Source organism: Dama dama, chromosome 5 (assembly GCF_033118175.1).
Source record: "Dama dama isolate Ldn47 chromosome 5, ASM3311817v1, whole genome shotgun sequence".
Lineage (NCBI taxonomy): Eukaryota > Metazoa > Chordata > Mammalia > Artiodactyla > Cervidae > Dama > Dama dama.
The window spans coordinates 103101453-103128185 of record NC_083685.1 but is presented as its reverse complement, the minus strand read 5'-3'; the positions used below and the strand labels follow the sequence as shown (position 1 = coordinate 103128185).

The window sequence follows — 26733 nt, the reverse complement described above, 5'->3', positions numbered from 1 at the left end:
TACAACTAAGTACAAAGGAAACCCACGGTGTTAGGGTAGTGAGGTCAGGGCTGGTGCTGTTTTTCAGAAGACTTTGATATTACAGTCTAACGAATGTAAAGGCCAGAGTTTCAGATCAGGATTTCTAGGCTGCCAGTATCAGATGTCCCTCCTGCCACACCCCAGCACTGAAATGGAATCCCAAACAAAATTGTGGCCCATTCGCTCCAGCCCTGTCCACTCACTGGGCTCTGGCGGCGGTGGCAGAGGTGGTGGGGGCTCCTCAGTGGCTGCGGCTGCAGCAGCACTGGCCGCCGCAGCCTCACTGGTCATGGACCTGGTGATCCGGCCCTTCCGGCGGCCCTGGCTATTGGCGGTCTTCCGGCCCCGGGGTGTGGCCTGCTCTCTCTCCTCAGTTTCTTCAGCTGTCCCCTCTGTCTTATCCTTTTCCTTGGTATTTTCTCTAGAAACAGTGGCCAGAGAACATTTTGTGTGATTTAAAAGTATACATACACCAAAAAGATTAAAGCTTTGAAAATTCTTCAAACAGAAACTGAACAAACCCTCCCCCAAAAAAAACTCTCAGTTACCTGGAATAACCACTTGGGCTTCTCATCAACATAAACTCAATCCGCCGAATACATGCCCGCCCTCCCACCCTGCTTCCTGCTCCCTTGGGCCCCAACTGCCTGCTGTCGACAGAACCAGCACCCTCACCATCACCCAGTTTACAGACCTGACCGCGCCTGCAGTTCTCTCCTGCACTCGTCACTCCCCATCAGTGAACCTTCCATCTCACTAACGTTTCTCCCACCACCTGTGTTTCTATCACCGTTGTGCATGTCCAGAGCCCCAGTAGCCCAGCCCCAGTCTTTCACGCCTGCCCCCCACCTCTCCATTCATCCTAAACTGCTCACAGAGCCACATTCTAGTAGAAGAGCTGTGGCAGGAAACCATTTCAACAATGCTAATCCTACCTGTTCCCAAACAGAGCCACATTGCTCCCTGAGTGAAGTCCACATTGAGCTTTCTTTAAGGCTGTACATATCGAACCCCAACCTCCTCCTACTTTTCTCCTGAGGCGTCTGATGTTCCAGTCTAATGAAACCACTATCTGCCATTTCCCAAGGAGGCCTGTCCATCCACGCTACACCCTCTATTGTACCCACACTGACCACTAGCTCCTGCATGAAGTCCTCTAGGCTATGCAGGTAGAAGAAAATCTCAAGCTCTTTTCAGTCTCCCAGTACACTTTACTGTTTCCGCACATGCCTTCCAGGCCATTTTCCTCTCCTCCCACTTGGATCTTGCCTAATTCCCCTCCTGGCTTATAAACTGCCCGAGAAGAGTACACGTCATACAGGTCTCTGCACCCTCCAGAAGACTGAGCTCTCAGAAGCAGTATATGAGCACTCATTAGACAAACCAGGGATTTTAAGAACAAAGTCAAAACGAGATGTGGCAGTAACTTATAAGCACTTATGAGTAACTTATAACCACTGATCACGTGGTGAGAACAAATGTTTTATCTGAATAAGTAAAAAAAAAAAAAAAAATAGAAAAACAAAAAACTATACGTTTCTTCTTCCTAAAGTACAAAATTAGAATAGCATGAGTATTCAACACTTTAAAAACCATGACAAATGATTTAGGCTGTTTTAACTGCCTCTAAATCAGACAAACCTTCAGTATTTCCAAGAAGATTAGAGAAATAACAAAATAAATATTAAAAAGAAACGAACAACTACACAAGCAACTACTACTATGTATTATTTAGTCCATCCCTTCTGAAACATACTAGGTCATATCTGGCAAATAAGTCCATCAATCCAAAAGTTATACTTACTAGACTATTCCACCCCTTAATTATGTCAAATAACCACTAGGCAACAAAGCACACATCCCATTGATTTTTCTAAAATCTAAAATTTTACACCTTCAATAGATTCAATCTCATTATTTTCAAATAACAATAATATTTAACTAACTCACTTAGAGTCTTCCTTTTCATCCTTTTCTTCTTCATCTTTCTTTTCCTCCTCTTTTTTTTCTGTTTTTTCTGCTTTATCCTCTTCCTTTTCTTCTACTTTTTCTTCTTGTGAGGGTCGGGCAATTTGCTGCTAGAATGAACCATCATTTGTAAAGTTGGAAAGTAAAAGAAACAGCTCTTCAAATTGTAATGATAATAAGTATCTATGCAACAAATTAAACTTATTAATTAATCCTCCACAATGTAACCAGGGGTCATGCATTAAAAATCAGTTGAAAGCTCTTTAATGCAGTCTGTATGTATTGCTTACAAGGGTACACACACACAAATGCTCCTTGTGTTTGGATCCAGAGAGGTGACAATGTTAGGATTCCACTTAGAAATCTGAGGTTGGTACTCTAATTCCAACATCTAATCTGTCACTTAAACATTTCAATTCTGCTGTGAAATTTGATAAACTATAATTTATCAAACCACTGCCCCTAGTATTAGATATTTAACATGTTGCCAATTTTTTCATCATTATGGATAATACTACAAGAAACCTCTTTATGTTGTTTGTCTTTGGGGAAACATTCATTTACCAGAATAGTAGACAGTCATGGTCATAATCAAGAATGAAGCAATTTAGAAAAATACTATGGATACAACAAAGTGAAAAGTAAACACTCAAATATATCTAAGCTGTAATTACAACTAAATGACTGTAAATAAACATATAACAAAGACTGGGAGAGATAAGATATGGACCCTTAAATCTTTGCTGTCTCGACTACTAGAATTGTGACTCTGAGAGAAAAGTAAAATTAAGTTTGTGTTGAGTTCTATTACGTTTGTTCATTGAAGAAATCCAACGGCCTAACCAAACAGGACCATCCCAGGCACAGTACCTCTTTCCAGCCTCTGCCCCTTCCCACAGGGTCTGTGCTCAGGCTACCCTCAGCACACCCAACATTTTCACACCTTTGCCCAAAACAAAGCAAAATTTTCCTTAATTTTTGATGGAACCTCAAAGTCTTTTACCGGCTCCCCAAAACTACCATTAGCTTTTTCCTTAAGATAATTTCTCTTCAGTTTTCTCCAGAAAATGTCCTACACTATGCCTTCTTCTAACCCAGGTGGAAGGAAGAAGAATCAGAACCCGTCTTGTTCCTGACCGCCCCTTCCAGAACACTGTTCAACCATGGTGTTTAAAATCTTCTTTTTACAAATTTCAGAAAGTCTGCCTATAACACCTTTCTTCATCATTTGGTGTTAAGGACTGACTCTCAAAGTCTCCCAGGAACACAGAGATGACTTTATCACATGGCTCATTAGGCCTTGTCATTATTCTTCAGATTCAAGATGCTCGTCACTGCCTTTTCTATCAAAATGATATCCTGCGTGTGAAATACTTTCAGGTCATGCCCATGAGGTTTTGATGAACCTCCCCCAGGGCATCACCACCACCATCTTCAGCGGGCATGCATCAGCTCCAGGACCCTGCAATCTACTCAAGTGCCCCCCATCCCACCTTTCCACTGTTGCCAATCCTGCTTTCTGTCCTCATGATCTTGATTCTATGAAATTTCCACAATTCACCAAGAATGGAATCCACTCTTCCACTCTGGCACTTTGGCTAGATTGTTTCAATACCACAACTCCCTCGCTGGCCTTATCTGACCTTCACAGCTTCATACCCTTCTAATTGCAAGTTTCATTTTCTTTTGGGTATGCATTATCACCTTAGAGGAAACTAAGAAATCGGCAAGATTTTCAAATGCATACTCTCCAATTGTGACTAGTTTTGCTTTACAACTGGGAATGTTTCATTCACCCCAACTCTCGAGTATACCACAGTGGTCACAAGACCTGTTTCAAATACTAGTAACCTCACCCTGCACCCCACAAAGGTAGCATTCATCTGTCATCTGAAACAACAAGATGGTACACCAATGACAAACTCAGCCATCTGTCTAGCAAGTGGGTTGCATAACCCAGAAACAGTTTACAGCCCCAAGAAGCCATGGGAAGGTGTCAACTCAGCTGAAGACAAGGAAAGAGGTCCACTGTCCTTGGGTTTTAACAACACATGTAACTGTATTCCCCCAATACTCTTCTGCCCTAATACCAACCAGGGTCTTCAGGTAAGCAAACACTCCCACATGCCCTGCTGCCTGAAACTAGCCTGCAGCAGAACCTTACAAGCAAGGGGACATTTGTGCTCTGCACACACCACCCACCAATGCCCCTCACAGTATTACTAGGGTCTCAGTCCTGGCCCCTCACCCCCATCGCGACTCCCCCAACCTCCAACAGCCTTTACACAGCTGACTCATCAAACACTCTATACTTTTCTTGACCAAAAAACACTCTTTCTGAAGTCTTGCGGTGTAAGACCACATCCCAAGAGGTGGCATTGCTCTGGAGGAAACAATGACCCAGAACACACAAGACACTTCTGACCACACATCATGAGGGAACCTATATCTGGAGATCAGAGTGACCAGGGAAGGCAGGTGGGGGCTGTGGAGAACAAAGCATGTCAGAACACTCATGAGGGCAGTAGCTGTTGCGTCCACAGGTGCCACCGTCCCACCAGTGGTCTCAGGGCATGAGGCACACAGAAGAGCAGGAGGGAGCTGTGGTGGCAGCTGACCAGCTATTCGAAGGAAAGGAGCTTCTAAAGTTCTGAACTGCCACTGTGAAAACACACACTGCACTGCATTAGACACAAGCTTCTGACATCGAGTGCTTCAACCCCAGAACTGAAGCTAACCTGAAACAATCAGGTTCCAAGTATTTTAGCAAGCAACCCTTGACTCTAGTCACCTTACTCTACCTGTCCCCTTCACAGACCAAAGGACTGGAAAGGGTGGTGTATTCATTAAGATATATTACAACTGTTAACTCTGACATGCACAATTTCAATAGCATGAAAATATAAAACTTCTCATTAATTTTGGTATGCCAGAAACTTAAAATGCGTTCAAAATAGAAAATGCAACACATTAAATATATATTAACTTCAAAATAATCAAAGCATGTTCACAACATTCTAATTAATTTGATAGAAAGGTCAATGTCAATTCCTGAAGCACAATTACAGAGAAAGCCCCTATTATAAAATTTTTCATCTTTATATTCCACCAACCTTGAAATAGTTTCCATACAATAATGAAACATACCTGGTTTCTCCCTCTGCGTTTTCCATAGTTCCTTCTTACTAGGGCTTTATAATTCTCATTTTTCTTGGTTAAGTAGTAATATAAAACACAATCGGGAACACTCTATAAAAAAATTGAGGATCCAATGAAATTGAATTAAAAAAAAAATCAAATAACATCTTCAAGGAAAATCTCTAGTGTTCTCAAAATATAAACTGGAGAAAAACACCAATGGCTAGCTCTTTAAGGCATATCTAGGCTATATATATATATATATAGTATCTACTGCTTTGATGGACAATTACAGCTGTCTTAATACAAATTATGTAAAAGATACCAGAAACTATCAGAAACATTTAAGCACTTTCTTATTAACCAGTAACTAAATTCTCTTTCTTCCTCTATATAAGTAAATACTCAAAATGTCTCTTTAAACATTTTGTTCATAAACCCAACATCCAATAATACATTGTGGAAGAAATTCAGGGAAAATCAGGACTCTGAAATTTTAATTAGAAGTTTAATGAGGTTCAGAAAAACACTGTAACCTGTGTGTTTTTAGGGAAACAGAGTATCAGGTCATTTTCATTAACCATGAAAATTAGTCTGTGTTGTGCTTAGAATCATCATCATATGATTGTAAATACCACAATATTATTCACATAAGAATCTTTTCTGTGTCAAGCCCTTTGCAAAAACTCTATTTAACTACTTCTGTGCTTTAGCACACAAAACCTTCAAAGCAGCAACCAACCCAAATCTATCAACAATCTCAGTGTAAACCATTTCCTACCTTCCTTTCCAAGTAAGATGCAATCAGTCCAAAGTTTTTTGGATGCTGGATAAACCTGAGTAAAAGAAAAACAACACACACACACACACACACACACACTTTAACAACTTAAAAAGAGGTGGGGGAAGCCCTTGGGAATACAAATATAATGTAGACTAATTCCTAGTGACTCCTAAAGGCCAATGTCCTCTTAAACGGCACAGATTCCTAGGCACAGTCCACCAGGAACTGACTGGATTGGGATACAGTATTGCACAGAAATCAGTAACTTTAAAATGCACCCCCAGTGATTCTGACACCACTCAGGTTTGGGTAGTGGTGTCATTTCCAGCTATAACTTTACAGGTAGGTTGCATCCTATCTGTCTTCTCTGCCTCCCACATTATTCAAATGCCAAAATGGGGCCATGTTTTGGGGGAAACAATTCAATTTACAAGTAAATGCCAATACTTTTCACTAACTCATATAAGCTTCTATTAGAGAATAATTTAAAATTTAAATTACTTGTCTTTAAAGATCTCCTTCTCATGGTCAGTCCAAACATTCATGAACTGCCTATCTTTATAAACCTTCATAGGGTCCTCCATGAGGCCATTCATGTTAATGAACTTGACCCGTCTCTGTTCAGCATCAAACATCATAGGCGGGATCACAGAGAGCTGTCGCATTTGTTTCTCATTATTCTGAAGGAAACAAAGAAGAAATGCAATTTACACAGAATTAAACTTAAAGAGGACCACAGACTATAACTATCTTAACAGACACTGAAACACCACATATGCACTTTAACGACAACAGCAGTGGTACCATAACATCTAACATATGGTCATTATATACGGATCTAATAAACACTCATTGTGTGAATCACAGAGGCAGAGAGGCAGAAAGTACATGTACTATTTTTTTAAAATCCACCACTACAATGTGAGAAGAGTTCTTTCCTTAAACGCAGCAGATACTTCAGCTAATGGATCTTAGACCTAAAGGACACACAATGATGTCAGATCACTGAAGTAATGACCATATGAAGCACTTATTAACATTAATATTGCCTCATTTAAAAAAGTCTCAACATCATTTTATAGAAAATAAAATAGAAAAATACACAGACAGGAACCAAAATCTTAAGGTCATTAATTTTAAATTAACTAGACATAAACACTTCTTGCTAATCTTACATAATCTTTCCACTGCAAATTTAAGACTATCATCCTTCAAAATTCAACTAAAACTTGGTTTCAGTTATACAATTTATCTTCCCAAAACTTAATTCAAGTTTATAAACAAACTTCCATGAGAAAACCTGTACCGAAAATTATAACTACTGACCCCAACACAAGGCTAGGTCTTCTGAAACTCTTCTCCTAGCAGTGGACATTGCCTTAGTCAACTCCTGACAGAGTTTCTCATTTTACAGGGACTCTCAAGTGGTAAAGAACCCGCCTGTCAATGCAGGAGACATAAGAGATGCAGGTTTGATACCTGGGTCAGGAAGATCCCCTGGAGGAGAAAATGGCAACCCACTCTAGTATTCTTGCTGGAGAATTCCATGGACAGAGGACCCTGGAGGGCTACAGTCCATGGGATCGCAAAGAGTCGGACATGACTGGAGTGACTTAGCACCTTCAACTTCAGTCTGTCTAAACACCAAAATGTAGTTTGGGACAGACACACTAGCTTGACATTCACCTTGACATTCACACTAGCTTGACATTCACTTGGAGAAGGAAATGGCAACCCACTCCAGTACTCCTGCCTGGAAAATCCCATGGACAGAGGAGCCTGGTAGGCTACAGTCCATAGGGTCGCAAAGAGTCGGACACAACTGAGTGACTTCACTTTCACTGACATTCACTAGCTTCACATTCAGCTAGTATTCACCTAATACTAGCTTGGGTTGCTTACAGATGCCCCCCTTATACAATCAGTTTCAAACAGTAAGCAAAGAAATTAAACGCAGAGTTAGTCATCACTGCAGAGATCACGGCCACAAAGCCTGAAATGTACAGCAATATAATAATTGTCTTTGATTGTTACTTAAGAGGACCACCCCTTCAGAATTGAGAGAGGAGGTTTTCAATAAGTCATTTTAAAACCAAAACTAGCAAAAGTTAATACATGGCTTTTGGACCAACCTTCAGAGAGTGTAAAAACAGCTATGAAGACTCAGTGCTAGAAACCGAAATTTATTCTTATTCAGAACTGATTTATTAACATCGTATTGATCTCTCCCAGGCTCAGCTGGCTAGAGATCACACCCTACTCCACCCCCAATGAACTTCAGGTCCACAACCCAACACACCAACACCGGCTCCTTTGCTCTTTCAGGAAAACGGCAGCAGGAGCCCATCCTCTAACCTGCTCGTCTTTTCCCCCCACTCCTGTCCTATCCATTCTGCCTTCTACTAATCTGTCCTATCAGGCCCCTCTTAACACATTTCTACCACTGTCGCCCTGATTCAAGCCCTTATTTTTAATCATAGCAGCGTCCTCACCTCTTTTCAGGCCTCCCTGCTGCCAAAGCCATCTTCACAAAACACCAGGTAAGATCTCAGGGCAGCCTTGTTTAAAACCTTCGATGGTTGGCCATGTACTTTGGAAAAACTCAAACGCTGTAAGCATTCTCTCATATATATACAAATAAACCCTTAGTTCATGGGGTATGAAGCTAAAATGCCTAATCAATTAACATGAATTAAATAAATTAAGTGTCTTACCTCCTGTTCAGAGAGCCCATCAATAATTTCAGAAATCTCATGTTCACTCCTAGCAATGGTGGCTGAAAGACCAGCTCCCCTCTGCCCAACTCTAAATATGAGGGAGAAATTACATATATATTTAAAGGCCTTTCATAAAGAAGAAGTATCAATTAGATTACTTTTATATCAATTTGCTTTCTGAGTGCGACTAGAAGTCAGGGGAAAAAACCCCCTAAAATGCTATTGAGTAACTACTTTTAAGCAATATGTTTAATTCATTTATCTATAAAATCAGTAACAATTTAAATGCTAAATTTCTTTTTAAAGGTTACATGTCTAAATTCAAATTGCAGAACTGTTTGCGGGAAACATCTGGAAAACTAGTTATTGGTGTCATTTTCATTTCCTGTCCTCCCACAGCAGAGGACAGCAGACTTAGAAAAATACATAAAACATTTATAAAGGGAGGGGAACAAAAATCCAATCATCACCCCTCACAACAACTTAACTGTGGTTACCAGGGCTTCCATGACTCACATGAGACAGCAGAAAAGACAACTAAAGATTCTACCTTTGCAAAAGCACTTGTCCTCTAAAGTAAAAACAAATCAGAAACTACATACCAATTACAAAGAATTTCTTAACTAGCAAACAATTTAGTAAGACTTTTGATTATGCTGAAAGATAGCGAAGGACCAGGAAACATTGTCTTATTCTTACTGTCCTTTCAAAAGGAATGAGCATTTTCAAGAACTGAAGAATTTCAACATATTCACTTAAATTTAGATTCAACAGCATGATTAAATATAAAAAGTTATTAGATTCACCAAGACATAAATATTGCTAGTTGATAACGAAGTTTTATATTCAAAATAAAAGTTCTTAGACTCATAGACGTAGAGAAGAGATTACAAGAGATTTTAATTGCCAAGGGGTGGGGAGGGATAGATTGGGAGTTTGGGATTAGCAGATGCAAGCTATTATATATAGGATGGATAAGCAACAAGGTCCCACTGTATAGCATAGGGAACTACATTCAGTATCCTGGGATAAATCATAATGGAAAAGAAAGTACGTATGTGTGAAACTGAGTTACTGCTGTACAGCAGACACTGGTACACACTGTAAATCAACTATATTGGATTTATTTTAAAAAAAGGAAAAACATAACAAAAGTTCTCTACGAACTTTCTTAATGGTTAGATTCAGGTGACAATAAATATTGTGAAAGATCAAAAATAAGATTCAAAGAAAAATATCAAACCACTTACCGCTGAAACCGTTCTTGCTGTTCTCTCTGTTTTCGAATCTCTGGAAATTGCTTTTCATAGTACTCTCTTGTTTTGCTTTCTTTAGCTTTCCTCCGAGGGTTATTTTCTATTCTGTCCACTTTTTTCTCCCATGCCTCCATGAGCTGATCATAACGTTGGCAGATTTTTTGTTCCTATTAAATACCCGTAGCAAATTAATAATTAAACTAAACTCTGTGATTCTGATAAACCTAATACTTAAAAGCACAGGTTATTTCTTAAGGCTAAGTCAGAAGGACATTTGGCCTATGACTCAACTGTGAATGAAAAGGTGTCCTTGATCTGAAAGAAGAGAAAGACAGGGAGCTGTTTTCTATGAAAGATCCACACACACAGCCTATTGTGGCTGGATTTCTTAGTCAACATTAAGACTACACAAATCAACAAACTACATGCTGAGCCACTCTGGTAACAATTAAGTCTTCATTGTCAAAAAAATGGAAAATGATAAATAGAAACATGTAAATAGTTTGTAATCCCAAAGGCAAGCAGATTAACATTTTGTTGTCACCTTTCCATCGTCAAAGAAAACACTCACACTTAGACCACCCTCCTACTGTTGGAAGTTCTGGTTACTTGCAATTTTTTCTTACTATAAATAATGCCATATAATGAACATTTTTACAGTCTGGAAAAGGCAGAAACTGGTTGTGCTCTATGATAAAAAGAAATCCAGTAAACTACATGAAATCGAGAATGAATGTTTTTAGAGAAATGAATAATGTGTGATCTCATTCTTTAAACAGAGAAGAAAGAACCCTGTACTGCGTGTGGGCACAGAACCGTGGGTGCAAAACAACAGAAGGTGTGAAAGGGCTCATGACTGCCCAGGAAAGGATGAGAGGGAAAGCGCTGTCCCCCATACTCCCTCTGTCTCAACACCCGTCCACCTCCTGGGCCTGAATCTACCTTCATTTGGCTCTACTTTCAAGTCACCCCCTTGCCTCCTTCCTACATGGCTCCCATGCACCCTGAGGTGTAACTAGATGCACACTCCTTTCCTCAGCTCAAACACATCACAGATGACCTCAGCATCCGACCTCGAGCCCCCACCTGGCCTGGCTCCCCTGCCCTGCCACGCTCCCTCCGCTTTCCAGCCCTTCCTGACCTTGTACAAGTTGGCAGACGGCTGGTTTTCCTGTGAAACACCCCTCAGGACCACCTCTGTGCCAGCTGTCCCCTACACGCTCTCACAGTCATCTGGATGTCCTGAACCACCGGATGACCACAATATAGTAATCGCCCGTGGCCTCATCTGCACTGTTCCTCCTTAGACTCCCCGAGGGCTAAAGCCACATGGCTATCTCCTCCCTTTGTAGAATAATACATGGGTTCATTTTCAATTATTACATTCAATTATAAGGCAAACATTACTTTTAAGTTATAACTACACAGTTACTGATTCTCCTTATGAATCCTGGTGAGATAAAACACCTTGGTTCACTCTTGGAAAAGGGGAAACTGCCAATAAGTAGTTACTAAGCAAGTCAGTGAACATACAAAGTTCATAACTAAATACTCGGTGAAGTATAAGAACAAAGTCTGGACCTCTATGTTTGTCTCTTTGGATAGCAAATTTAGCAATTACCACAATTAAAACAAAATTACTGGATAGAAAAAAAATACTTTAGCTAATTTATTTGAATGTGTATGCTCTTGGCCAAAAAAAAAAAAAATTCAAGACTGATAATTTAAGAAAGTATCTGAAGGCCCAGATTGGCAAATTAGAACATTAGGAATTATACCAGATAAAAGCTGGTGACCCTTATAATTCATTAAACTAACAGGTCCTTAAATACAAGGTACAAGTTCATTTCTGATGTGAATCAAAATATATCATTTATTCAGTAAGAAACCATTCAAATGAATTAACAGTCTAAAATTATTACGAACACACTATAAAAGAACAGTGGCATCATATTTTCTGTAACTTAATTTCCATGAAGATTATAACCACAAAATTTTTAGACTGCAAGTCATAATAAATACAAAGAACACCATGAATTTGAAAAAGCTGAACTTTAGCTGACCCAGTTTCTAATAAGAAAGAACAGTGATGCCTCATCAGCATGACCATAACTTACCCAATTTGTCTGAGGTTAAGAGACTAAATGAGATCATCTTACTTCTCTTTCATGTTTTTTTAAACTACTCACCATTTTCTTTACTTTGGCTAGATGAAAATGCTATACACAGATGACCAAGGAAATTTGATAATGATATTAAATGTGATTTGTGATATCAAAATGTTACTAGACTCAGATTGATGTCTAAGTCACATTTATAGTTACAAATCAGCACCTGCTCTCAAGTGTGGTCAAGAACTGTTCTCACTAACAATGGGAAAGCGAATGCCTGAAGAAGCACGGACGGGAAAGCTGAACAAATTTCAGTGAACAAGGATAGGACCTCACCCTTTGTTTTCTTGCATGATTTCTTCTTTTAAAAAATAAAATGAGTTTTTTCCTCATCACCTGGTTTCTAGAAGAGAAAAATATGGTTGTATGACATTAAGAAAAAGTACAATTTAATAGTGCATTCACTTTGTTTTCAGAGACACTGAAAAACAAGCAAAGATCACTTAAGAATATACAATATAATCAAAGTTAATCCTAATTTTTTCACCCTGCAAAATAAGACTCCTCCAATAATTAGGACTAAATTTCCTCCCATTCTACAGTAAGGCTTTAACACAAAGAGTTCATTTTCAACTATTACATTCATAAGGCAAATATTATTTTCAAGTTGTAACAGTTACTAATTCTTCTTAAGAATCCTAGTGAGGTAAACACTCTGGTTCACTCTTGGGAGGAGGGAGGTAGAGAGGAGGCCAAGCTTTCGCAGTTTCCTCCTAACACAGGTCCACGCTGCCCTGCCTCCTCAGAGTGTACCAACACAGAGAGCTGACTCTGCCTTAAACAGAGGCTTTCTTCAGGCACAGAAACAACACAGTCCACTCTCAGAAGTCACGGGGGGCAACGTGACAGGACAGCAAGTCCTCCCTTATAACTTAACAGTTTCACTTTTCAAATATGAAGCACTGTAACCTTCAAAAACAATGGCATGCAGGTTCAAATATAAATATTTATACCCCACCTACTTCCAGAAAGGATTTCAAGTTGATTATTCAAATATAAATACATAGCCAAGGCAAGGAGAAGTAATTTTTTGGGTTATCTGCCACTCCGTACTAACACTGACACTGGCTCCACTCAAATAAGCATGAACAGTCAGGAGCTGGCTATATGGAAAAGGAGCCAAGAGATGAAAGAGAATTACTGAAAGGAACATTTGCTATTTCATACAAAGCAAATGATGGTGATGACAGAACAGCTACTGAACGATCCAAACGGACACATGTAGCTGAGTAGATGGTACTTCACAAGGTGGTGTGCAGTGGAAGCATTGCCATGTATGCAGTTTGCTCTCGCTGTAATTATGTGCTACTCAACAGCAAAGGACAATCAATAAATATAATTAACAATGGTTCCTAAGAATTTACATGAAGAACTCTTTCTCAGGACAGTGTGCTAAGCACTACAGCAGGAAGATAGCTAATATGAAATAAATCAGACAGGGCTGCTTTGCAGCAACTATCAGGGAAAAGACAGAACACAAACATAATGGAAGCTTTGTGGAAAAAAAAATTATTAAAAGTAGCCAACTAGATTTTATCCGCTATTCTCCTTTTTAAAAATGTTAGAACAGCTAAACAGTTCCAAAACAAGGTATATTTTATATGTTTTGCCTAACCTAGTTCTAAGGGTTGTCAAGACCACAGCAGCATCTCACAGAAAAATTCTAGGTATATGACTATGATAAACGACTTACTTAACAAAAGTTAAAATCATTCAAATTTCAGTTTCTGTCATGCATACTACCATGCAAATTATATTTGCCACCAATTCTGCAAAGTAGCCAACTATTGCATATACTCTCAGTAAGAAAAAAGTTTTTAAAAATTATATTATATATATATAAATATCAATGTGCTCATTAGTAACTGTACTAGTAAATAAGTATAATGTTCTGGTTATAGTTAATAAAACATATAATAAAGAAGAAATATCACATTTTTGTTACAAACTAATAATAATTCATCTAAAATTCTCTTAAAATATGATAATTTTAAAAAAAGATACCTATCTAGCTTCCTCTCTTACTTCAATCAGATCAAGAAATTAGGTTTTCTTTTCACTTATTTTCTTATTCCAAAATGTGCATCCAGAAAGGCCTGGTGTCTGGGAGGAGCAAGGCTAAGCCAGCTACATTGTGGAGCAGTCTCCGCACCCACGTGAGGGCTGAGCGCTTCCGAGGCACCAGGGCATGAAACGGCAGAAGGGTCTACAAATACCGTCATTAGCAAGAGTCATGGAAGGGATTTCCCTAGAATAGGATTTGAATAATGATAAAATGATCCGTGGCACTTCTACTTTGCAATGGCAGATGTGGCTTGGTGGGGGACGGTGTCATCACTAGTCTTAAATGAAAAAGCTTCATTATCTTACTTCATCATGCGCCTTGCAGGTACTCCACTGAAAAAAAGACAAAACAGGAGGCAAAAAATTCAAGCCTCAAGGTAAGCCATTTCAATGTTAAGTATCCACCTTTTTTACTAGCAGATCATAAAACCAGCTAGTTTTATGCAATCATTTATTTTATTTTTTGGCCTCGGAAACTCAAAGCTGTTACCCCAACCCCCAAAAAGCCAGAGGAAGATAACATATAGTAAAACGACAGCAAATTACACAAATCTAAAACACACCTACACTACATTATAGTACTATGTCAGCAGATAACGTAAAAAAGGTCTCTTTATAGAATATATGGTCTTTAACTGAAGAACTCCAAAGATGATCAATACTTACGTCTTGATGTTCTCATGGTACACCTTGGTGTCTGATGGCTGGTTATAGAGTGGCTATAAAATAAACCAAACATTTATACATAAAATGTTGTACACTTGTCTACTAAGAGACAAAGACACACTCCCTACACATCAATGGAAGCTCAGGTAAAGTACTGCTAATGGGTCTACACACAAATACCCAGCCACAACCTCCAGACTTAGCTGGCCTCTCTGAGTAACTCTGTCCACCCCCTCTGCTAACAATGAAATCCACTGTACCCCATAGTCACTTCACTCAGATTTTTTAACTCTGAAAGACAAAGGAGGATTAAATGCCATTATTACCCTAACAAGATGATTCAAAGAGTTTTCCATTTCTGCTATTACTTCTTCCTCCTTCTACCTCAGTGATTTAACAGCTGCTCAGGCAAAAACATGATCAGGAAAACGCCTCTGCAAAGGTCCCAAGTTTGTGCACATTATTTCAAGCTTATCACCCTTACTGACCCGGCCACATTATTCTCATCCTGAATCAAGCAACCATACTCCACCTTATCCCAAGAAAAACTGCTACCAAAAGAGCACTAGATACGAAAAAAATTTTTTACTCACCAGTTCAACTTTCGGGCCAAGACCTTCAAATATTTTATGAGCTTCTTCCGCTTTTTTCTACAGATAAAAATATTATTTTATTATATAACTAAAAATTAGTTTACCTAAATGCAAAATTACTTCTAATTCAATAATATTTACCTAAAGACCAATCTATAGTCAAACTTATCCTTATATTCTTCTTTCATATGACAGGCTAAAATACTAATTTTGTTTTCATAACTCCTTCACCAAATCAGTCAAATCTGAACATGTGTTTTGAAAGCAAAACCCAAAGAATTGCTAAGTTCTTAAAAGCAAATAGATATTACTAATAAGATTCCAGAGAGAGGAAGCAGAGATTCACTATTAGAAATGAATCCCTCAAACATATTTAAAACTTCAACTCTTAATATCTTTAAAGATGACTTAAAAACACAAAATACCATAAAGTTGCCAATCTTTACCATGGTAGGCCAAACTGATCTCTTTGAAGAAAAGCTTATAATGAGCATATTCTCTAATTTTGAGAAAACCTTGGTAATAACAGAGAAAACAACTAGTTTGAATTACTCAAAGTACTCATTAGCGAATAAATGTTGAGTTATATATACTTTTACATGCCTTTTTGGGCTTCCCTCATAGCTCAGTCGGTAAAGAATCTCCCTGTCTTGCAGGAGATCCCAGTTCGATTCCTGGGTCAGGAAGATCCCCTGGAGAAGGAAATGGCAACCCATTCCAGTGTTCTTACCTGAAGAATCCCATGGACAAAGGAGCCTTGCAGGTCCATGAGGTCTCAAGAGTCAGACACAACTTAGTGACTAAACCACCACCACCACAAGTCTTTTTCAAAAGTTAAATCATCTACACCAAAGTGCTATCTACCTTTAATAGACAAATTAAATACAACAAAATTCGACACTCAAGCTGTTTAAGCTGGAATTCTACATCCGGCAACAGTGTCAAGGTTCTCAGCTCTCCCTGCCCAGCACGTGCTCATTGGTCACGAGGGTTCCCTGTCCACTACAGACTCCCACTGTCCACACACTGGGGCTGGGAACTCGCCAGGACTTCTGATGGGAATGAAATCAAGCAGGATCCCCAAGTGTAAAGAAAGATGCTCCCTTAAAATAAACATTCTCCTATTCATTTATCAGTCAATTGGTCAAAGATTTACTTAGCATATATTACATGAAAAGAAGTATGTTTAACCAGTGTAGAAAGCTCAAAGTAGTGTAATGTACTTTTTGAACTCCAAGAAACTCAAAAATGTTATTGAGATAAGAAATAAACCTATCAAAAATGTCAAATACAAAATTGTAACAACCCATAAAATGTGCAGAGTGAACTCTATTTCTATTGACAATTTTAAGGCAGACTTGTCGCCCTTGGTACTATTAACATTTTGGGCCAGATGTCTCTTTCTTATGGGGGCTGCCCTGGGGATTATAGGCTACTCAGCAGTACCCCAGCCTCAATCCATTAGATGCCACCAGCACTCCACCCCCCTACAAGTTATAACAATCAAAAAAGTCTGCAGTTGAGAACAACTGGTCTCAAAAAGCCAAATGTACATACCAGAAAATTCAAATTTACTAACTTTAAGGTGTGTATTAAATAACACACAAATAACATAATCACAGGTGATAAATTTGGAAATATCTAGCACCTTCAATGAATTCTCTCTAGATAATCTACACTTGCCAGTTTTTCAATCTGCCTTCTCGAGGCCCTCTACCACTACACAGAGTCTACACCAAGAACAGGCAGGCCAAGTGGAACCGTAAAAATAATACTGGTACACAAGAGGGAAATTATGTTATGGCAAATATTTACTGGTATCCTATTAATTAAAGGCACTTACCTCTTCAGGACTAATTTTAAAGCTGATATTTAGAAGGTGTTTGCATATCCCAAGATTTAAGTTTTGCAAAATTTTATTAAATATTTGACTTAACGTTGGCTTAACTGCTAGGAACAGATTAAACTATCAATTGTTTGGCAGAAATATTTAATTTACAACCTTCACATTTACATAATATAACTTTGTTCTAAATCTACAGATAGAAGTAATTAATGCCTCAAACATACACTGAATATGTTCCATGTGCCAAGCACCTGCTAGACCCTAAGGAAACAATGAATAAGACTGACTTCCTGGTGTAGGAGGATAAGGAGTCTTGGAAGGCTTCATAGAGAAAATGATCCTTGCGGTGGGTCCTGAAGTGATTACACTCAAGAGACAAGACAGGCAACACAGGGACGCCTGTCACTGAGGCAACATCACAGTGCAAAAAGCACTGTCATCGAGGGGACACTCACACCTGTTCTGGTAGTGCTAACAAAGGAGTCCAGGCCTGCAGGCTGGCCAGGCAGGCACGTGAGCCCTGATGAAAAGGCTGGGCTACTTGGGAGAAAGGGGGGAATCAGCAAAAAGTGCTATTTGGAAATCACACTGGGGATCTCAAATATGAAGGATAGATTAGAAAGAAAAAAAAGACTGAAGGAAAGAAACTCAGTACCTATGCAAGGTGATGGCTTAAAATAAGCTAGTGCCAAAGGAGGAAGAGAGAAGCAACTGACCAGACCAACACTCAGGAGGCAGGACTGAGGCTCCTCATTGATTAACCGAATCTGCAGAGTAGCAAAAAGAGAGAAATCGATAGTTTCCAGGACAATGGCCTCGGTGACCAGGGGTTTTTGGCACTGAGTACATTTGCTACTGTCAATCTCTCTCTCTTCTAGTGAAACCAGTGCCACAGTAACTTGCAAATCATTCAACCAAAACATAAATGTTTCTGAAAACTACACTTCACATCCCTCTTTCAATATATATTAGAACACTGAAATTAGAGCACTGACAAATATTTTTGGGATCTACAACTGGGAAGGGTGACAGCAAATTAAACTATTAAAAATAGTCCAGAAGAGTCTGTTTAGAGACTAAATGAATCTTGGCCTCAAGTTTAACTATGATGCAGAGCACTTTTTCTCTCAGTAAGACAGTTTTAAAGCTAACCATCAGCGTGAGCAGTTTTCTGCTTCCCACTAACGTCCTAAATAAAAGAAGTTGCCTCTCAGATCATGGTCCCAGTCTCTCAAGACATGTTAGGCTTAACTGCAACCAGCATGTGCTGCTGACAAACAAGAGGGGGACAACCATTGTCGCCCACCACTGCTCTCTGCCTTCTGTGTCAAAATGGGTAAGGTCATTCATGAAAAGAAGCACAGATGGGGTGAAGGTCTGACAAAAGGCAGCTGGCGAGGAGCAAGGTTTGGGTAAGGGTCAGGAGTGAGGAAGTCTGCATGCTCCACTTCCGCCTCCGAGGACCTCCACCCTGACCCCTGGGGACCCCCGCTACCATCTAGGGCCTACTGCACAAGCACTACCACAGCAGACAACTAGCTACAGCGGATACAAAAGGAATTTGTTTTAAAAGATGATTTCTATGGTTACTGAGTTAAAAACAATCTTCACTGTAAGTCTAATATTAACACAGATTTCAAGCTAGGTTCTTCTCTTGTACACAGAATGTGTAACAAGCTGAGTGTATAAATGATGAAATGGCAAGAAGAGGTCCAAAAGGAACTTTTGGCTCTGCTGATGGGCATCGAGGAAAACGTACCACACTAACGAAAAAGAGCACACATATATAAATTAAACACAAACCGAATTCTCTGTCACATCCTAGTCAGGCAACCACATAACCCACTAACACTGGAACTGTTTATTAAGCCTGTAAGAGAAGGCTAATTAAGCAATTCAATTAATAAATATCACTGGATTCAACATACTTGAAAAAGTAACTCATACTAAGAATCCAGTGTTTTATAAAATCCTTTTCCATCATCACCAGCTCTGATCCTTATTTACTTTACCCTTGAGTCACAAATTGATCTGAAGCCAATCAGCCCACAGAAGTGCTTTATTGTTCTCCAGTTTGTTTTATAAAAGCAGGAGACTTTCTATAAAATCCATTTTCCCGGGTTCTCCTAAACAAGGGAGCACTGGTTGGCCATGGGCACATCCCTACCCTCCAGGCCTGAGGGGTCCTCATCACTTACTCCACCCACTGCCTTTCACCCTCACTGGACTCACCTTCACAGAGGCTGTTCTGTCCAATAAGTTGGACTGATTTTGAACCCAGTCAAGAAACTGGTACTAACCCATATTTCTGCCTCCTGGTGACAATTACCATCATCTTGAGTACTGGGTGTCTGATGACTCAGTTATCCATCTATACACACACATCCATGCACACCTGACTCCAAGACCACTCGTGTAAACCCTTACGTAATGACTAGCTCACAGCTGCTTTTCTCAAAGCCATTTCCTTTAGGATCTGGGATAATATAGCTGTAGGCTGCCTGTGTAAGATGCACTGATTCTGGTGACTTCACTCATAACAGGGCAAACAACTGAAACAACAACCCTAACTTCTGCAGATTGTCGCCTTTAACTGACAAGCCAATTCTCTAGCACAGTACATAAAGCATGGAATTCCTCCTTGAAGCGGGGGTTCTGGAGGACCCATGATAAGCAGCTCTGTCTCAAGGTTCTCTTCACGTTAGGGGGAAGTTGGTTTCCCTTTAACTGCTAGTTCCTGGGCTGGATTCTGGTCAAAAACCAACTTCAACATCACAAAATTATTCATAGAACTGAGGTCCAGATTTCCTAAATTCACAGACACTTTTAATTATAAGCATGAAAAGAAGAAATTGTTTTAACAGACCTATAAAGGCAAAGGTCTACCTAAAGGTCAGTGGCTTCATACTTTATAACTAAAATTCAAACTACACCCCAACCCTCAGTTCTGAAGCAGATAATGCAAGTCATTCCCACATCCAATGACCCATTCTCTACTACAACAGTGGCGTCGAATGTCCCTTATAAAGTGAAAAACCACAGAATGGCTGTATTATGTGCTACACACTTCTTAACACCATACAAAAGGAGATTTGGCTGATAAAATTATACTGTCAAAAATAAGTATTTATACCATATAACATGAATATGAAATACTAAATAATTTAAGACACAACTATCAACTTTGCTTCAGTACGTAAAGAAAAACACCAAGCTTCAAAATTCAAGAACATTCAAAATTAAAGCAGAAAGCAGGTTTTAATACAGTTAACATTACCACAGAACAGAGACAACTGGAGAAGGTACAGCCCAGTGGTCTTCAAGCCCTGAGCCACCAAGGAGTGGCTTGAACTTACCCGGTTTTCATCATAAATAATCTGGACAACACTGCGGTGCTTCTGCTCCACGGGAGGGGGGGACACAGGCTTCTCAGGCTCTGGAGGCTTCGCGGCCTCCTCTTCAAGCTGTTGCTAAGAGACCCAGAAAGGGAGAGTCAGGCATCTGCTACACGTCAGCCCCACCAGTAATTATTCACCAGAGACAACACATGCTTCTGAGCAACGCTTCACTGACTCTACAGGGTAATCACTTAACTGACAAGGGTCTAAGGACCCAAAGGCCCTAATGAACCCAATCAGATTTATTTTGACTAACAACTAAACAGCATAAGTCATCTTTTGATAGATAAACCCTTTTGTATTCTAATTCTGATAAATTTAAAGCAAAATAATAAGGGAATCTAATAGCAAAGAGAGTTAAGGCCTTCTTCAATCAACAGTGCAAAGAAATAGAGAAAAACAATAGAATGGGAAAGACTAGAGATCTCTTCAGGAAAACTGAAAATATCAAGGGAACATTTCATGCCAGGATGGGCATGATAAAGGACAGAAACAGTAAGGACTAACAGAGGCAGAAGAGAGTCAAAAGAAGCAGGAAGAGTACACAGAACTATGCAAAAAAGGTCTTAGTGATCAGGATAACCACGACGGTGTGGTTACTCACCTAGAGCCAGTCAACCTGGAGTGAGCCTTAGGAAGTCAAGTGAGCCTTAGGAAGCACTACAACAAACAAAGCTAGTGGAGGTGATGGAATTCCAGCTGAGCTATTTAAAATCCTGAAGCATGATGCTGTTAAAGTGCTGCACTCAATATGCCAGCAAATTCGGAAAACTCAGCAGTGGCCACAGGACTGGAAAAGGTCAGTTTTCATTCCAATCCCAAAGAAGCGCAATGCCAAAGAATGTTCAAACTACTGGACAACTGTGCTCATTTCACATGCTAGTAAGGTTATGCTCAAAATCCTTCAAGCTAGGGTTTAGCAGGATGTGAAACGAGAACTTCCAGATGTACAAGCTTGGTTTAGGAAAGGCAGAGGAACCAGAGATCAAATTGCCAACATTCCCTGGATCACAGAGAAAGCTAAGGAATTCCAGAAAAACATCTACTTTTGTTTCATTCACTACGCTAAAGCCTTTGACAGTGTGGATCACAACAAACTGTGGTAAATTCTTTAAGAGATGGGAATACCAGACCACCTTACCTGCCTCCTGGGAAACCTATATGTGGGTCAAGAAGCAACAGTTAGAACCTTACATGGAACAACTGACTGTTTCAATAATAGGAAAGGAGTATGACAAGGTTATATACTGTCACCTTGTTTATTTAGCTTATATACAAAGTATATCATGTGAAATGTTGGGCTGGATGACTCACAAGCTGGTATCAAGACTGCTGGGAGAAATATCAATAACCTCACATATGCAGATAATAACATTCTAACGGCAGAAAGTGAAGAGGAACTAAAGAGCCTCTTGAGGAAAGTAAAAGAGGAGAGTAAAAAAGTTGGCTTAAAACTCAACATTCAAAAAACTAACATCATGGCATCTGGTCCCATCACTTCTTGGCAAATAGATGGGGAAACAGTAGAAGCAGTGATAGATTTTATTTTCCTGGGCTCCAAAATTACTGTGGACAGTGACTGCCACCATGAAATTAAAAGACACTTGCTCCCTAGAAGGAGAGCTATGACAGAACCTAGATAGCGTATTTAAAAAGCAGGGACATCACTTTGCTGACAAAGGTCTGTATAGTCAAAGCTATGTAGTCATTACGGATGTGAAAGCTGGACCATAATGAAGTCTGAGTGTCAAACTGATGCTTTTGAACTGTGATGCTGGAGAAGACTCATGAGTCCCTTGGACGGCAAGGAGATCAAACCAGGCAAATCCAAAGGAAATCAACCCTGAATATTCATTGGAAGGCCTGTTGCTAAAGGTGAAGCTCCAATACTTTGGCCACCTGATGTGAAGAGCTGACTCACTGGAAAAGACTCTATGCTGGGAAAAACAAGGCAGGAGGAGAGGAGAGTGGGCAGGGGATGAGAGGGTTAGATAGCATCACTGACTCAATGGACATGAATTTGGGCAAACTCTTGGAGCTAGTGAAGGACAAAGCAGCCTGGAGTGCTGCAGTCGATGGAGTTGCAAAGAGTCAGGCAAAACTTGGCACCTGAACCACAACTTAAGTAAGAGAATCTAAACATATGAAGGTATTGCATCTGCCTCTATCACAAGGACCCTCTGTGTCCCTGGAATAATGCTGCTCTGTGTTACAGACACACAGTATCTGCTAATGTCTGGCAGAGAGAGCACGGTAGAACACTGAAGGGTTAATTAACCCTTAACTCAGCACAGCACCACCCTCTACCCCACTCCCCCATGAGACTTTATATCCTACAGTGAGGAGGCGGCAAAGTTGAAAGCCCATTAACTGCTAGTGTGTGCAGCCACAACGCAGGAGGCTATCTGAACTACTCTGCCCAGGTTCAGCCCTAGGGTCCCCCTTTACAAGTGGTTTGATCCAAAGACCCTTTCTAGTTCTTACCTCAATCTGGAACAAGTGTACAAACCCCTCACATGTGAAGTGGGGATATTCATCTTACCTATCACATAGCTTTCTGCGAGGATTAAAGGACTCAGTATATGTCAAGCACAACTATAAATGGTCAGTGAGTATCACCTACTTAAGTAAGTAGGGACGGAGCTTGGTTCCCTGTTTTTTGTCTTCCATCACCCCAACTGATACCTAGTAAATGCTCAACAAACAGCAACATGCATATAATATAAAAGGCATTAAGGTAAAGGTGCTAAGTCTACTAAAGGCCCAGTGGAAAAAGATTACCTACATTTTCAAGTTAAGACTGAGAGTCAGGTTCCTCATCATGTAAGTCAGATCACAACCAAAGAAAGGATAAAAATCCTTCAAGAGGGAAGCTTTGAGGTCCACTTCCACTTTGGAACAGAAAGGACTCATGCAACCTCCTATCTGTGTAAGCAAATGATAGTATTCGGGGTTCTGAGATCATTCTCGTATTAATGAGGTCTCCAACCATGCCCTTTTATTCCTTTGCTCAGAAGGCCTTCTTTTAGAATGTCCATTAAGTAGGTGTAGAGAAAGAAAGAAACAGGTTTCAGGAAATCACATTTTGTTTTCCACAGTTAAGTAGCCCTGGGACAAAACCACAGACAGACACTAGACAAGCTCATAGATTCAAATGGACTAGTGGTTGCAGGCGCAGGTGGAGACAGACCAAGTGGGTGAAAGGAGTCAAAAGGTATAAACTTCCAATTATAAAATAAGTAAGGGATGCAGATGTAAACTATAGCTGACCATAGTTTGGTGACTATACTTAACCGTTTATTGTATAGTTGAAAATTGCTAAGAGAGTAGATGCTAAAAATTCTCATTAAAAGGAAAAAAAAAAAAATCTGTAACCATATGCAGTGAGAGATGGTTAACTAGCTTTACTGTGGAGATCATTTTGCAATATACATAAATATAAAATCATGATGCTATATAATGTTGTGTGTCAATTTTACCCCAATTTTCTTTTAAACTGAGAATTACTAGGAAAAAGAGACAAATCAAAAATCCAGATATCTACTGTATTTCTACATCAATACCACAGAGAACACAAAGGCCAGCAATCAGTCCAAAGCTGATTTATAACAGGGCTGAAAGTGCAGCTGGAAAAGGATGAACTTCTTAATTATTTATTAATATGGGGGAAAAAATATTGACTTCTGTTTTGAGGCAGACACAAAAATTCAACTTCTGGTGGATTAAGAATAATGTGATGAGAAACTATAAAACTTCTTAAAAGATGATAAACTCTTTTAATGATCCCAGGGTAGTCACATACAAAAACTACAGAAATTCTGTTCACCAAAAATGCTGACCTAAATATAAGAACAAAAACTATAAAACCCAGAGAAGAAAACATAGGTATAAATCCTCGTGACCTTTGATTAGGCAACGAGGATTATATGGTTCTTAGATATGACACCAAAAGCACAAGTAATGAAAGAAAAAATAAACTGGACTTCATCACAGTTAAAATTGAAAGCTTTCTGCCCTGGTGTGACTCCATCCTGCTCACCGCCCTCTGCAAGTGCAGTCACTCACCTCTGCGCACCCTCTCTCCCACCTACATGTGTGCCCCTGGGGCCCTGGAACCACCTTTCAGTTGTCAATAAAGGTGACTTTAAAGTGGATGATGATGAAGCTGAGCAGTTATCCTGAGATAGGTCAGTTATACTCAGCGTGGACTCTGTCTCTTTCTCCTCTCTCCAGAGGTCAGTTTCAGGGCTAGTGCAAAGGATGAAGTGCACACTGCTGAGCAAAGGTGGTCCCAACCAAGCAGCCCTGGCCACGTTAACTCGTCCCTGCGGGACTGAATGCCACCTGTGGTCCAAAAGTGGGTCAGGGCCTGTGCTTATTAGTGGACAGCTCTTAGAAGATGCAGAATAAGAAGATGAAGAGGAGGATGTGAAACTCTGGAGTATATCTGCAAGTGGTAGCAAGGTTCCACAGAAAACAAGCAAACTTGCTAATGAAAAGGAAGCTGAAGAAAAAGCTCCAGTAAAGAAATCTATACAAGACACTCCAGCCAAAAAGGCGCCAAATCAAAAACCAGAATGGAATAGATTCAAAACCATCAAACATCAGGAGCAAAAGTCAAGAATCCTTCAAAACATACAGTAGCCTGCCAGACTCCTCTGTCCATGGAATTTTCCAGGCAACAATACTGGAGTGGGTTGCCATTTCCTTCTCCAGAGGACCTTCCTGACCCAGGGATCAAACCCCTGTCTCCTGCATTGCAGGTGGATTCTTTACCGCTTGAGCCATCTGGGAAGCCCTCAAAACACAAACACTCACTCACAAACCTCCTAAAACACCAAAAGGACCTAGTTCTGGAGAAGACGTTAAAGTAAAACTGCAGGCAAGTCTAGGAAAAAGCACAATGAACAGTCCTCATAAATTAAGACAGAGAGGAAAAGGAGATAGAGTCCAAGCTGCGTATCACTAGCAATTCAGACCAAGTTTTCTACTTTAATCTCAACTCCTCCTGATTTATCCCACCACCACCCCCCAGGCTGGAAGCAATCTCACTCCTGCTTCATAAAACACTTGTGTTTGATGGCTATGATTCAGTGAATCTTAATACTTTGCTTTCATTTGATTTACCTCTTTGACCATGTTTTAATCACTTTTATATCTCCTTAGATGCTCAGTAAGAATTTGAATGAATCACAGGAAAAAACAGCTCTGTACATCAACAAACACTATCAGGATAGTGAAAAAACAATCCACAGAATGAGAGAAAATATTTGCACATCATATATATGAATATCCAGAATATATAAAGAACTTTTACTCAACAATAACAAGACAACCAGCTTAAAAAAAAAAAAAAATGGGCAAAGGATCTGAATAAACAGTTCTCTAAAGAAAATATACAAATGACCAACACACCCATAAAGAGATGTTCATCACTGGTCACTAAGGAAATTAAAATTAAAACCACAATGAGATACCACTTCACATGCACTAGAATAGCTATTTAAAACAGTGAAGAAGAGAGAGGGAAATCTTCCCTCAGACACTGTAGTGGAATTTAAAATGGCACATCAACTAAAGTTAAAAATATGAAAAGTTCAACACTCTTCTTTAGGGAGACAAACATTCCGAGAATGTACTAAGCAGTAAAATCAAACACTTACTTGTTTTTTTTTCAGTTTAAGGATCTGCTGCTCTACTTTCGCAATTTCTCGATCTACACGATCCATACTCTGTATTAACTCTTCCTTTGAAAGTTTTGAAGGTGAAGCATTTTGATCATCCCCACATGGTTGCCCAGAGATTGGAGAGGAAGGAGCTTCATGTTTGACTCCAAATGCCGGGTCCTTTAAAGAAGAAAATCAAGAACAAATGGTTTCTCACTAAAGATCAATGTCAGCATCAAGAATCTTTTAACGGGGACTTCCCTGGTGGTCCAGTGGCTACGACTCTGGCTCTCAATGCAGGGGGCCCGGGTTCAATATCTGGTCAGGGAACTAGACCCCACATGCCGCAACTAAAAGATCTCATGTGCTGCAACTAAGACCTAGTGCAGGCAAACAAATACATAAAACAAATAAAAATATTTTTTAAAAAAGGCACGATGGGTTC

At 39.7% G+C, this 26733-nt stretch overlaps 1 protein-coding gene across 19 annotated transcripts in view; it reads right to left on the bottom strand.

Annotated features, from left to right (window-relative positions):
- Positions 1 to 26733, bottom strand: part of NCOR1 (nuclear receptor corepressor 1) — a 115291-nt gene that overhangs the window by 57089 nt on the left and 31469 nt on the right. For 13 of the 19 annotated variants that reach the window (XM_061143562.1, XM_061143565.1, XM_061143558.1 and 10 more), the window contains exons 5-17: positions 26286 to 26468; positions 20581 to 20694; positions 15379 to 15435; positions 14786 to 14838; positions 14426 to 14452; positions 12332 to 12398; positions 9879 to 10051; positions 8626 to 8716; positions 6413 to 6591; positions 5909 to 5963; positions 5137 to 5238; positions 1972 to 2099; positions 225 to 442 (exon numbers count right to left, since the gene is read on the bottom strand). In XM_061143562.1, the coding sequence (XP_060999545.1) occupies positions 225 to 442; positions 1972 to 2099; positions 5137 to 5238; positions 5909 to 5963; positions 6413 to 6591; positions 8626 to 8716; positions 9879 to 10051; positions 12332 to 12398; positions 14426 to 14452; positions 14786 to 14838; positions 15379 to 15435; positions 20581 to 20694; positions 26286 to 26468 (1447 nt within the window). The remainder of the gene's footprint in view (positions 1 to 224; positions 443 to 1971; positions 2100 to 5136; positions 5239 to 5908; positions 5964 to 6412; positions 6592 to 8625; positions 8717 to 9878; positions 10052 to 12331; positions 12399 to 14425; positions 14453 to 14785; positions 14839 to 15378; positions 15436 to 20580; positions 20695 to 26285; positions 26469 to 26733) is intronic. The other 6 variants (XM_061143553.1, XM_061143561.1, XM_061143569.1 and 3 more) reach the window with 3 other exon arrangements.